Source organism: Ochotona princeps, chromosome 12 (assembly GCF_030435755.1).
Source record: "Ochotona princeps isolate mOchPri1 chromosome 12, mOchPri1.hap1, whole genome shotgun sequence".
NCBI classification, from domain to species: domain Eukaryota; kingdom Metazoa; phylum Chordata; class Mammalia; order Lagomorpha; family Ochotonidae; genus Ochotona; species Ochotona princeps.
In genome coordinates this window covers 12,307,296-12,321,815 of record NC_080843.1, presented here as the reverse complement: position 1 = coordinate 12,321,815, position 14,520 = coordinate 12,307,296, and the positions used below count along the sequence as shown (strand labels likewise).

Below are 14,520 nucleotides of genomic sequence, written 5' to 3'. Positions count from 1 at the left end.
GTAAGGGCTTGAGCTCTCATCCCAGCTGCCTGCCTGACCCCAGGAGATTCTGCGGTGCACAGCATCTCACTGGAAAAGAATTCCACTGTTGGACTGCTTCCACTTTCAACTCTTTGGGGACTGAAGGTGCCAGGTAACTTTAATGTCTCATTTTGGAAATATGAGGATACTCTAGACCTTTTCTTCAATTATATTCCTTTCTGGTGACTATTTTCATGCAGAATGGTTGGTCTGTAAGTTGATATTTTCTACAATAGCGAGTAAACACATCAGCCTATAAACATATATGAAGTTCTTAAATCAGGAAACTAAATGCATTTTGTCGTGAATAGAAAATTTGAAAATTTTAGTTTACTGATGTGAACTGGATTACAATATTAAACATGCCTTTTCTTCAGTGGTACAATGATTGTTAAATATTAAAAAGCAGACATTTTTGGAACTCTGATGAAATAAAAAAATTACCCATAGCCTTTTTATGAAAAAAAAAATTACTAAAATCCAAGGATAGAAAAAGTCAACAGAATCAGAATTATAATGGGCATCATTTTCCACTTATGGTGTATAAAAATTACACTATTAAAGGCATGAAGTTGGTTAGGTTTGTATTTGATATTTACCAAAGGGTGCCCGTCGTTGGCTGCTGCCTCACTGACACAGGTCCTGGGCCTTGTACTCACGCGAGTGGACATCACATGACTGGATTTCCATTTTTCTAATGCAAGGAGGCAAGCAGAGGCTGATTTGTCAAGCATTATGTTAAATCACATCATTCCTTTTTTGTTAGTGGCCGAGTTCATTCTGTAATTTCAAATGAGGCTAGGTAGGGATAAATTTTTCTTTAATGGATCTCATTTACTGAATGATTTAGAAGTAAAACTAGCCACCACGTGGCTTTCTATGTAGCAATAGGTTTGTCTCATGTGGTTGAAACACTGACCTGAAGTGGAAAGCAGAGCTGGAAGGGGTGGCCGCTGGAGAGGTTTGAGAAGTGAAATTACTACTCTTACTGTAAGTTTATAGTTTGTTTTGAATAAGACCAAGGAATTTAATCACAATTTACTATTTTAATAAAAAAATTACTTGAAAAAGGGAATAGACATGTCTACAAAGGGTACTATTTTTATTCCTGTGTATTTTCACATTTAATAAAAATATTTATGGCCATATCAGTACTTTGTCAATTCATGTTTAGTCATTGAGAATAAGAAACAGAAAAATCTACCATCGAAGTCTGAGGCACTTTAATTCTATCTTTAAAAAAGGTCTTGGAAGGTTTTGGAGGAAATTTTGAAATCCACTCTTCAGGAAGTACACTTTCCATAAACTCTCTGCACTAAGTAAACATTTATCACTGTTTGGCTGGGAAGATCAGAAAACAAAACAGGAGTGGCTAAAATTACACAGCCTTCTCAAGGCCAAGGTCAGCATCGTTCTTATCACTCCTCTGAAGATGAGACCTTGCAAATAACAAACTTAGATCAGTCAGCCAGGAGGGGAATCATTGAGATTTTGTCTCCGTCATTCTGTGGTTTGGCTTTCCTCAGGCAGGGGGACCCAGGCTTCTGGGGAAGGTGGCTCAGTAATGAAGCTGTGGATCAGGTGTGTCCACATCCTCCTCTCACAAGGTTCTTACAGAACCGAAAACAAAGTAACACCTGACACAAGGATTCTGCCCTGCAGACCTCTGCGTAGCTGCAGCTGGAGTTTCAGACAGTCCTGGGCTTTCGCTGCGCCTAGCTCCATGCCCAACTCCGAGGAACAAGGAGCTGGAAAGCACCTTGGAGTTGGTACCCTGGGCTAGCCTCGGCTGCTGCACTTTGTAGGAACCTTTGAACGCACAGCAATGGCCTCATTCCACCGCAGCAGGCCCCACCTACAGCATGTGATTCACACACAGGGACAGTAACACCACAGGGGAGGGGAGGAGGATGCCTTCGCAGCAGTGAAAGGTGCTGCTGGAGAAAGGCAGTCTGTTCCAGCACTCTGGTTTGGGCCAGTTACTTCAGAGGACCAGCCCAGCCATGAAGCTTACAGGAGTAAGAGCAGAGACAGCTGGTGGACAGCTTTCGGCTCACTTGGAGCTCCACACAGAGCTGTCCCAAGCTGGACCCAGCTGTGTTTAAAGAAGTAGGATTTCCCTCTTGCCCTGCAGGTTTACAAGATTGCCTGAGGAACTACATAACAGAGCCTTGTAAGTGAGGGGGAGCTAAATGCTAAGGCTTCTCAAACCTAGCAACACAATCGGACTCTTCCGGGGATGAGGTTCCAGGAGACACTGGAATTGCTTCTAATCCCTATCTTTACGATTCCAGAATATTTGGACAGTTTTTACAACAGATTATGTTCTTAACTTCCTACCGAAGTATTTGGTGTTTTTAAATAGAATATATGCCAAGGAATATCATTTTATGCATGAACACTGAATACATTAAAAATATTTAAGACATGATTAAGAAATTATTACAGTATATCACTTCCATTTTAAAGCAATTAAGATATAAATGGACATCTATTATCCAAAAGCAAACATCTTTCTCAGAAGAGTCTGATTTTAGACGTAAGAAAATAAGGGTGTACGTAAAGCTGAAGTGGAAAAGGATGTGGCTGGTTTGGTAAACATGAAGAACCAGTTAGATACTTTCTATCAATTATCTTGTTAAAATGTCATTTAATTGATGAAAATGCATTGTTTAAAACAATCAGGAAAAAGGAATAGATTTAAATACTCACTTGTCATTTTTATTTAAACTTAAGTACACATGTTTTAAATAATCGAGCTTTTGAAAACTCAGCTATGTCACTGATCTCAAAACTCGCAGAGTCTGAGCAGTAGTTCCACCGTTCTCAGCAGGCAGCAGATGTCGTCATATTCATCGTCTTATAAAACCACTGCTAGAGTTCGTCGTGACCCAAAACTGTAAGAAGGGAAAGTTTATTTAGTTCTTGAAATCTTAAATGTTACTAAGGGCAGTTAAATAGAAAAAAGCAAAGTGTGGCCTGAGGAGCCTTTGATGGTCTGGTGACATCGGATTCATTTTGTGTACAACTACTGTCTGTTCCAGAGCATTGTAACTGCCTCCTTTTCCTACCCAGATCTGCAACGCCACGAGCCTGTGACCACAGGAACTTCTGCGTTAGCTGGAAGACCTGCTGTCCTGTCTGGCAGGAGGCGGCCTTGAGGCTTACTAACATGATCATTCCTCATGCACAGAGCAGTGATCGTTTATGATGGGGGAGAGAGCTCTCCACAGCAGACAAGCCAGCTGTGCGATCGGTGCCAATGACCACTCCTGGAGCACCCTCCTTTTCCATCACTGAGCTTCAGACTGACTGAAAAGCACTGAGAACTGAAAATATTTTAGTCAGAAACGAATTGAGAGAGAACTCAAATTCATCCATGCATTTCAAACATGACAAAATGCTCCACTCTTCACAACATTCCATTGCAAAGACAGTTAATGTAGGATGAAAGAGCCTAACCTAGGGATGAGGGGAGTGCTTGAGAGACTGACACCCAGCTGTGAGTACATTTCCAGAAACAAAAGGGGGCACGCTGACAAACCAGCCACCTCATACTCAACTACATGGCCGAGCCCAAGCGCTTACTTGCTTGGAGGACCAGAGAAAGCCCCCCAGTTAAGTTAAAGGGTGTCTGAAAACCTATATACGTTGGCTGCCCACTCTTACGCATCCCAGAGAGCTGACAGTTTACTTATTCCAAATGGTGGAGAAGCCTAATCCTGAGAGAAAATGTAGAGAGGGGGGAATACTTGAAAAGGTCTCAGTGCTCTTGAGTAAAACACCCTCACTTGGACTGGGGGTGGTGGTGTGTGATGTGGGCTTTCATCTCTTCATTGTCTAGACACCCACCTGAAGGGAAGCCTGCCTAAGTAACCCGCCGTCTGTCGAGGGTAGAAGCTTGCTGGAGAAGGTCTGTTTTCATCTCAGAGGAAACCCTCTGCCAGCTGTCTATTGATCCATCTAACTTTTCATTCTTGAACATGCAGTCAAGGTCTCCAGGCATCAGAGTAACCAATTAGGATGATGACTTACTTGCATTTTCCTCCTTCTTTTCAAGCTGATCTAACAGTTGCCGTATCTCATTATCATATTCCACCCATTCTGGGATAATTCTGGCTGCAGCTTTTAGTTTGGGTTCCTTTGTTTTGGGATTATTGCACTGAAAGTTTAAATATGTCTTGTTAATGAAAAACCATGTTATAAGCAGCATAAAAAGTTATTTCAGGACACTCCTGTTACTAGAGCAAATAAAGCAATGTTACAAAAAGCAAAACTAAGTGCTATAGCTTAACAGGTCCATGTAAAATGACATCTCAGACTATTTAGTAGTAACTGCTTAATACTAATACTATAAACCGATTTACACAAACTTTAAAGGCACTCTGATGATTCACAAAATGTTGACCAGTGCAGTGTGACGCTCACACAGCTCCAGGTACATTACCACACTGGCAGCCCGGTCTGCTCCTCAGGCACTGTGGAAGGCAGCCAAGTCCATTCCCATGCCTCACAGTGCCGACTGCACGTTTACCAGCAGGAAGACCTGGGCATGTCACAAACATGTGGACATGGGCAGATTCAATTTTCATTCAAACTATTCATCATGAACCAGGTGGCTGTCTTAACCCTTTCCTTGCCACATGCTTGCAGTTCATGGTGGATTTCCTTCCTCAGTAATATTTTCCTTTAACTAAATGGAAAACAGGATCTTATTTGCAGAAGCTAACTTTATAGGTAATTTTTTTTTTAAAATTGATTTTTATTGAAAAGTCAGATTTACAGAGAAAAGGAGAGACAGAGAAAGATCCATTGGTTCACTTCCCTAGTGACCGCAATAGCCAGAGCTGTGCTGATCAGAACCCCGGAGCCTCTTCCGGGTCTCCCACTCAAGTGCAAGGTACCAAGGCATCCTTTTAATGCCTTTCCATGCCACAAGCAGGGAACTGGATGGGAAGTGACACAGCTGCGACACGAACCAGCTCTCACATGGGAATCCAGCATGTGCAAGGTAGATTTCGCCACTGAATCATGCCCAAGGCAATGTCAAACTGAAATGATACAACTAGTTTCTAATTGTGGCAGAGGGTCCGACATTATGACATGATGGGTAAAGCAGCCAGCCACCTTTGATGCTGGCATTCTGTGCAGGTTCTGGTTTCCCAGTTCCACCCTGAGCCAGCTCCCTGCTCGTGGCCTGGGAAAGCAGTGGAAGATGGCCCAAGTGCGACATTTGAATGAAGCTCCTGCCTTAGCCTTGGCTGTTGCAACCACTTGGAGAGGGAGCTAGTAAATTGGAAGTCTCTCTCATAACTCTTTGAATTATATAAACAAGTCATATTAAAGAATTCATGAGCTATTGAAATATTATGTTGCCTTTATTTTATTATGATACAATGTTTTTGATGCCACACCAATGATTTGGAGTTTTTGAAAATTACTTTCATTTATTTGGAAGGAGGAGGAGAAATAATTCATATTCTCATTCACTGCCCAGATTGAATGGCTAGGCTAGGATCTCGGAACTCCCAGTGGGGGGCAGGGGGCTGGTGCTCCAGCACCTGAGCCATTAGTGGGAGCTGCAATGAGACATAGCCAGAACTCAAATCCGGGCATCCCGATACTGGATGCAGCCATTACAAGTTGCATGTTAACTCCCGTATCGAAAGCCTGTTCCTCCAAATGGGTCTTAACCGGGCAATCGTGCCCTTCAAAGTGTAGGGTGGGGAGGGGAGGGACGCTGTACAGGACAGCCCATGCAACAGCTATCTCGCCCAGATGCCAATACTGCTCAAGTCAAGAAACCATCATTGAAATGGAGAGTTGAAATTGCATCATGACATTTGTTATACCATTATGCTTTTCACTTCCACAACAGGTTATTTTTTAAAGATTTTTCTGCATTCCCATTTCTCCCAAGAATTTGTGTGTTTGTGTGTGTTGTGTGTGTGTGTGTGTGTGTGTGAGAGAGAGAGAGAGAGAGGTGGTTATGTTAAAAACGGAAATCTATGCAGAAATAGCTGCCCACCCAACAATGACCTTGGCTTCTCTGACATTAGAGGCGGCGGCCACATAACCATCCCCACCAAGGGGCGGATCTGTAGGGCTGAGGATTCATTCTTCACACAGCCTTTTCCCTTTTCCCCCAAATCAGTCCCAGCCAACAGAACTTTGGAAGAGTGGTGGCTGTTTGGCTCTTCAGTTAGGATGCACGCTGGGATGCCTGCATTCCATACTGGGGAGTCCTGGCTGCACCTGTGACTCCAGCTTCAGCATCAGGCCATGGCTCAGGTAGCTGGGTCCATGCCCCCTGGGAGACAGGTGGAGTCCAGGCTTCTGGTTTTACCCAGTCCACCCCAACTATTGGGGGAAACTGGAAAGTAAGGCAAAAAAAAAAAAAAAAAAAAAAGAGGTAAATTCAACACAATGTAAGCATTTCGTCAATTATATAAAATTAGTTAATATAAAATTTATAAAATTAATTCATCTTACATTTAAAAAACGATAGTCTTCAGAACTGTTACTTTTTCTACCTTTGTGGCGCATTTCAGCCAGGCTTGCGACATTTTTAGGGCTTTGTAACCACATGCAGCAAGTGGCTGCTGTTCTAGGAGTGGCTCCAGATGAATCCCAATGACAGATGGCGCAGTTCCCAGTCACCAGGCACAGGGAGTCTGCCCCCTGGTGGCAAAGCTGGGATCTCCATGCACACAGCTGTGACTTGGGTCCCTTCATCGCTTAGATTTATCTGGACTGGAGAGCCACTAGGCCCAAAGGACAATGCTGGGTGCCGGCTTTCTGCATGCATTAGGTGTGGCTGTACTGGTGAATGTGAAGCCCCTGGGATTTTGGTGTCTGTTACAGCAGCTCATGCTAACCTAAATACCAAACATCTAGGAGACCAATATTATTATCATGCAATGCAACCTCATCTGTCACAGCACAGGTAATATTTTAATCGTTATATTCAGAAATATTCTTGATCTTTCCTTTAAAAATTCCCTTGCTTTGGGCCCGGCGGCGTGGCCTAGTGGCTAAAGTCCTTGCATTGAACACACCGGGATCCCATATGGGTGCTGGTTCTAATCCCGGCAGTCCTGCTTCCCATCCAGCTCCCTGCTTGTGGCCTGGGAAAGCAGTCAAGGACGGCCCAGTGCTTTGGGACCTGCACCCAAGTGGGAGACCCAGAAGAGGTTCCTGGTTCCGGCTTCGGATCGGCACAGCACCGGCCGTTGTGGTCACTTGGGGAGTGAATCATCGGACGGAAGATCTTCCTCTCTGTATCTCCTCCTCTCTGTATATCTGACTTTGTAATAAAAATAAATAAATCTTTAAAAAAATAATAAAAAATAAATCTTTAAAATTAAAAAAAATGCATTGCTTCCTCCTCAATGCCATTTTACTTACTTTAAAAATGATTTATTCTGAAAGGCAAAGCAATGGATGGGGGAGAGGGAAGGAGAAGTGGGAGAGACAAAGACTTCCTCGTCTGCTGGTTCTCTGAATGGCACAGTGACTAGGGCTGGGCCGGGCCAAGCAGAAGCCAGTGGCTCCATCTGAGTCTTCCACGTGCATGGAAGGGGCCCAAGTATTTGGTTTGTCTTCTGCTGTTTTCACAGCTGCACTAACAGGGAGCTTGATCAGAAACAGCAGTGGGGACTCAAGCCAGCATCCAGTAGTGGATGCCCAGTGGGCTGAACCCACTGGGTCACAGTGCCAACCCCTAATTTTTTCTTGCTACATTCTTTTCCCTATGATTGCACTGTACCATGCTGGGTGCTACTTTCTTTAAAACCAAATTATTTGAGAGACAGAGGTTGAATTTTGCCCTGTGATTCACATCCCCAAATGCCTGGTGTTGTCCCAGCAGGAAGCTCGGAGTGAGGCATTCACTAAAGGTCTCCGCAAGGCTGGGAGGGCCCAGGCACTGGGGCAGGCGCTGCTGCCTTCCGGTCGGCATTAGCTCGGAGTTGGATTTTTATACTGGTGGACTTCCTCACATTCTATTGCCAGCCTTCTTAGAATTGTACAAACGTAACATTTTGATAGAGATCTTCACTGAAGAATCAGCTAATTATTCTAGACTTTTTAGAACATGGAAAACAATATAGTTAGAAGAAAAATATTTTGCTATTAAAGATAATACTGTTGAAATATAATTTCTAGGTGGTTGGACAACAAATCAGCATGAAGTATGTATGTTTCGGAAAGAAACTATTTGGCATAATTGAGCCACTTTAAATGAAAATCTGAGGAAAAATTTCTGAAAACTAAGGAAAAATGTGATATACATAGGATCATTTAAGTAGACAAAATTATGTTTGGCAGACAATGCTGTCAGGAGAAAAAAAAACCTGCTGGTGCTAAGATGAAAGTTAAATCTGTGAAAATTGTAACCAGTTCGTGGTCTTTCAATACTCTGTGCAGCAATGAGCTAACGCAGTGACTGAGACTGCCTTCTGAGCGAGGCCTGCCTGCGCGCAAGTTTAGCCTTCGGTTGGCTGGAGGACCGTGGGAGGCTGCAGGGCTCTCCATTCCCTGACAACAGCGTGCCTTGCTTTTGGCCAATCATCATGGTTTGTGTTAAATCTCACTGAGTATTTGGTATGCACTAGGAAGAGGGTGTTTATGTGGTGACCAGGTCCCAATAAAAGCTCTTGGCTTTGGGTTTCTAATGTCCTCTTGAGAGGTAATACTTGCCACGCAATGTGGGCTGTCTTATTGCTTGAGGAACCAAGCTCGTCTGTGTAATTCAGAGAAACGGCTCTTAGAATTTCCCTTTCCCCTTTGAGTCTTTTCAGTATAATAATCCAAAGCCATGAATCCAGCTCTCCTGTGTACTTATGAGTCCTCCTAGTCACTCATCAAACCTGCCCCTGGTCTCAGGGACCCCTAACAGGCCGAGCAGCAGGAAAAGCAAGGCAGCACGTGTGGTACACAGTTTGGTACATGTGGCCGTCTGGCCTAGTGGTGTTCCATCCCAGCTCCAGCTCTTGATTGCAGCTTCCTGGTAACGTGGACCCTGAGAAGCAGTGATGACTTAAATAGCTGGATTTCTGCTGTATACACGGGGCACCTCGATTCAGTTCCCAGCTCACAGCTGCAGCCCTGGCTACTGTGGGTACTTGGAAATTCTCTACCCATCTTCAACCTCTATGTATGTGTCTTTCAAAAAAACAAACAAATCCAGAGGGTATACTTCTATGTATCTGTTTCCTTTTGTGCTTATAAACAAATGCAATCACAGATACTCACCAGATCAATTGTTTTGGCTCTTTGTTTGGATTCATCATCACACCAAGTTTCACACCAGAGCCAATCTTGAGGAAGAGATTTAATGGCAACTTGGTAAATCATATTATTGGGAAGGTCCTATAAAAAGAAGGATTTGAGTTTAGAGGGATAGATAATGTCAGAAAGGGATAAGCTGAAGATACCATTAAAACTGTAACTGGGTCATAAAGGCCATGCAGGTCTAAGCTTTAAACCTCCAACAAGATTCAACTAGCGAATGACCATGAGCACTGGTGCTACACCTGCACCGTCCTTAAACTTCACGGCTAGTGTCAGGGATGAAGAGGAAGACTCGGGGACCTACACTCAGTATCCGTCCACCCCTGCCTCCGAGACCCGACTACCTCTGCCCAGTTACCAGGCCAGTCTGCAGGGTCTGAGCTGATCTTTCATCATGCTATTACAAACAATAGTCCATGAATATTTTCATAGTCCCTCACCCTCATGTTCAGGAGTTTCTAAGAAAAGACTGCTGATACCTCAATTACAGGATGCTGACTGGCAAACGAACCATGTAAGTTAAGAGACCTGTGGAGAGATTGAGATGCTGTCCCCACATAAAACTGTTTATAATCCAGGGGTTGTTCTTTGCATCCTCCCCAGAAAACATGTTTGCATTCCAAGCAAAGTGCAAACTGCCTCTCTCCCAGGGGATGTGCAGGGCGATGGTACTAGCTATGCTGGGTAAGCTGAGTCGTAGCTTGAGGATCTTCTCTCAACACTGCCATTAAACACATGCTGGAAGTCCTAGCTTCCAGTCCTTGTAATAAAGTAAGGGGAACAGAAGGATGTGGATTGAAAGGAAGAAAAGAAACTGTTATCATTTGCAAATAATAGGATTATTTATGCATGGAAACATAACAATGAGGGAAAATGCTACAATCAATAAGTATTTGTAGCAAGCTTCTAAAACCTAAAATTAACAGATGAAAGTTAACCACTTTTCTGTATGTCAGCAACAAACAACTAAATTTGAAATTTAAAAACTATTTACTTCAGCACCAAAAAAACCCCACTCTGGTATAAATTCAATAAAATATAATCCTGTAGGGTGGGGGGATTCCCAGAGCCTATGAAACTGTCACATAATGCAAAATAATTAATAAAAAAATATAATCCTGTATATGTAGAAAACCATACAATTCTGATGAAAGAAATCAAATATACATGAAGAACTGATGTCCATTCATATGTAAGACGATAGTAGTGTTAAGATGTCTGCCTTCCAGTTTACCTATGAATTCCACACAACCCCAAAGTACAAATTCTCATCAGGTTCTGACATGGACATTGAGCACCAACTCAACAGTCTCAAAGAGAAAGAAAAGAACTGACAAAACCAGACTTACTATGAATGCTATAGTAATCAAAATAGTGAATTACTGGCAAAGAGACGTACAAATATTGAAGTAATTTACATCCCAGAAATATGAATATCTCATTATTTTCCATTTTCCTATAAATATGCACGTGGTAACTACATGATAAAAATGTTCTATTACCCTACATCCCTTGGAATATTTAATTAAGTAGCTTGCTGCATCCTCTTATTTTGGTCACTCACCCATCCTAGGCTCAATCTTCTGATTTCCATTTCTTGGTCTCCTTTCTTCTCTATTTTTGGATTCCACAGAATGTCAAATCAGCAGGATCCAGTCACTATCCCATGATCCCTCTTCTAGGAGTTCTATGGTCTAGACCCTACTAGACTGGGATCCATTTTAAGTTTTATTAATGATGTACAGTAGGGGCCCAACTTTTTAGTGGCTTTGAATTAGAAAATTTCATGGAGATACAAGCAAAAGCAACAACAAAGATATCAATAAGTTGCATAGTATCAAAATCTACTGCTTTTATACTTTGAAGGACATAAGATGATGAAAAGACAACCCACAGAATGGGAGAAGATATTTGCAAATCATGCATCTGACAAGATCAGTACCTAGAATATAAATAACTCCTTTGAGGCCAGTGCGTTATTTGGTAAAGTTATTGCCGGCAACACTGGCATCCAGATGTATGCCAGTTCATGTCCTGGCTGCTCCACTTCCAATCCAGCTCCTTGCTGATGGGCTGGGGGCAATGCAGATGATGTCCTGAGTGCTAAGGCCCCCGCACCCATGCAGAACACTGAGATAAAGCTCATAGCTCCTAACTTTGGCTTAGTCAGCCCTAGCTATTAGAGTTGTCTAGGAGTCAATCAGCAGATGGAAGAGCTCGGTCTTTCCCTCTAACTACCTTTCAAATATATATTTTAAAAAAGAACTCTTGCAACTCAGTAATAAAAAGAAGACAATTAAAAAATTGGTCAAAAGATTAAAATACACATTTTTAGAAGATACATCCAGATGGCCAAGAAACACATAAAAGGACATGTAGCTTTAATAATCATTAGGAACTGCAGATAAAAACCACCATAAGATATCACTTGCTACCTACAATACATATACAATTTAAAAAGATATGGACAGACTAGACATTATAAGCTCCTGGTTGGGACATAATATATTGTGTTTCTTTTGAAAACAGTTTGGCAGGTCCTGAAGAAGTTAAGCACTAGGACTCACTGCTTAAGCTTGTCCCATGTGAAGTTACTGGGTTTGCATCCTGGCTCTACTTCCAATTCTCTGTTCTGACAGTATGCATCTGAAGAAGTAGCAGGTGATGGCCCAAGTGCCTGAGTCCCTGCCTCTCATGAGATTTGAGTTCTGGGCTCCAGGAAAAAGGTGGTCCAGTCCTGGTTCTTGCAAGCATTTGGGAAGTGAACAAATGGGATGCTTCTTTCTGTCTCCCTGATTTTCACATAAAGTTTAAGAAGAAGTTAGAGTTACTGTCTGACCAAAAAGAACTGTAAACACAGGCTCAAACCAAATCTGTACACAAATGTTCCATGGTACTGTTATTCAGAGTAGCTGGAAAGCAGGAAACAACCTAAAACCTTATTATCTGATGAGTGGACAAATTAAATGCTGGATATCTATACAAATGGAATGATATTTTGGTATAAAAAGGACTGGAGTACTGACACATGTTACAATATGGATGGACTCTGAAAACACTCTGGTAAATGAGAAACTAAATACAAAAGAACTCATAGTGTATGATTTATGTGATAGTTCCACATAGACAATCCCTTAGAAACAAAAAGTAGGTTATGGATTACACAACACTGAGGGACAGTGTAAGAGGGAAGTGCAAGAAATAATAATTCAAAAAAGTGAGAGCAGAGTCATAGATAACATTATCTGTAAGAATCAATATTTGCCTTAAGATTCACGTTCATGAGGTTAAAACGAGATGCATTTCACCAGCCATACTGAGCTTCACAGATTAGCAATAATATCTCCCATCTTCTAGATACAAAGAATAAGGCCATATCTAGATTTATTTTCAACACTGACTCTAGTTGTACCAGCACTATTTGTTGGTTCCCTCCACTGTATTGTCTACTCGTTTGTCAAACATGACTTGACTGTGTGTGACAGGTCTCTGTTTCATGGATCTTTGTCCATACCAACTGTTCCTGATTACTTTGATGGCTTTATAGTAAGATTTCAAGTTTGGTAGTATTAGTCTGAGTCATTTCCTTTTCCATGTAAATTTTAAAATTGGTAAATACCCATAAAACAACTTGCTTTGAATTTGGATTGAATCTATAGGTAGATGTTGGGAAAATGGACATCTTAACGGTAATGAGTCTTCTTTTCCATAAGTATAGAATACCTTTAATTTAGTTATGATTTTCATTAGAGGCAGGCTGGGTCAAGGCAGCTGCACCCACTAGTACATGCATGGGTTGGGGCATGGTTGGGCTGGGTCAGGCTGCTATACCTACCAGCATACATGAGAGCTGGGCCTGAGGACTGGTCTGGTAAGGGTTTGTGGGGGTCTCCCCAACTACACCACTCAGGGAACCTCACATAGACACATGGACTGGCAACAGAGCTTATATTACTAGCCTGGGTTATCTCTGTTACTAACTCTCATGCAAGGATAAAGAATACACTCAAATGCACATGAAAGCTAAGACAGTTGGCTTCTCTAATCCAACAGAGGACTTCAAGTGCCTTATCAAAAGGTGGGAAAAAAAGCTAGTTGAACGACAACACTTTTGGCAAAGTGCAAGCACATAAGGCTGAACATACTGAGGTAGACATGGACAACCAGCAGGCTTTAGAAGTAACTTCTCATCAATGGTACAACAAAGTCAACAATATCTCGGTTCATGTTCCGGCTGCTCCACTTCCCATCCAGCTCCCTACTTGTGGTCTGGGAAAGCAGTCAAGGACGAGCCAAAGCTTTAGGATCACGCATCCATGTGGGAGACCCAGCGGAAGCTCCTAGCTCCTGGCTTTGGATCAGCTCAGCTCTGGTCATTGTGGCCACTTGTGGAGTGAACTAGCAGATGGAAAATGTTTCTCTGTGTAAATCTGCCTTTCTGATAAAAATTAAAATCTTTTTTAAAAAAGGTTTAGATCGCAATGATTATGAGATGGCTGAAAAGACAAACGATGCAAAGATTTTTATGGTGGGAAGATATCAGAAAAACAGGGGAGGACCTATTGGAGGATAGTCGGAGAGCATTTTCAGTCAAACATGTACAGGCAGAAAACAGACTCCAGGGAGCAGCAAGGATGGTTGAGACGGGCAGCCGATTGTGGACATTGCCAGGGACTCCCGTATTTCATGGCTGGCGGGGTGCCAGAAGCTGTTTTTCCAGAGTGAAGTGGGAGGAGTGTGCCCAGGCTCCATTAGGGATTCTCTCTAGGGGAAGAAACTTATGGCCCCCACTGACTTTGAGTCCAGGTGAACAAATTGTTGGCAGGCAGGGTGCCTACTTAATTCTGCCAACATGCAGGACATGGATGGCAAAATCTTTATGAAACAGAAATGTTGAAGAAAGCTCAAACTGAAAATATTTTAAATCGAACAATTCAATATGTAATATGTAAAATAACATAAAAATAGTGGAAAGCTTGAACAATACATTTGTTGAATAAGAAAAAATATCTGAACTAGAAGATAAAACTTTTGAAAAATCTGACTCCTTTCCCCCAGAAGAAAAAGTAGAGAAAGTGAAAACAGTATTCATGACCTCTGGGATGACACCAAGTAACAAAATACATGTGTCTTAAGCATTCTTGAAGAGTGGAAAAGCATAATTACTTAGAGAACCTACTCACTGATATGATACTAGAAAACTTC

At 42.2% G+C, this 14,520-nt stretch overlaps 1 protein-coding gene across 1 annotated transcript in view; it reads right to left on the bottom strand.

The window, feature by feature from the left end:
* Positions 1-2,869: 2,869 nt before the first annotated feature.
* UGGT2 (UDP-glucose glycoprotein glucosyltransferase 2) overlaps positions 2,870-14,520 on the bottom strand; it is a 120,221-nt gene continuing 108,570 nt past the window's right edge. Inside the window, exons 37-39 of the mRNA XM_012926534.2 lie at positions 9,277-9,393; positions 4,057-4,183; positions 2,870-2,918 (exon numbers count right to left, since the gene is read on the bottom strand). Coding sequence (XP_012781988.2) covers positions 2,896-2,918; positions 4,057-4,183; positions 9,277-9,393 — 267 coding nt within the window. The 3' untranslated portion in view covers positions 2,870-2,895. The remainder of the gene's footprint in view (positions 2,919-4,056; positions 4,184-9,276; positions 9,394-14,520) is intronic.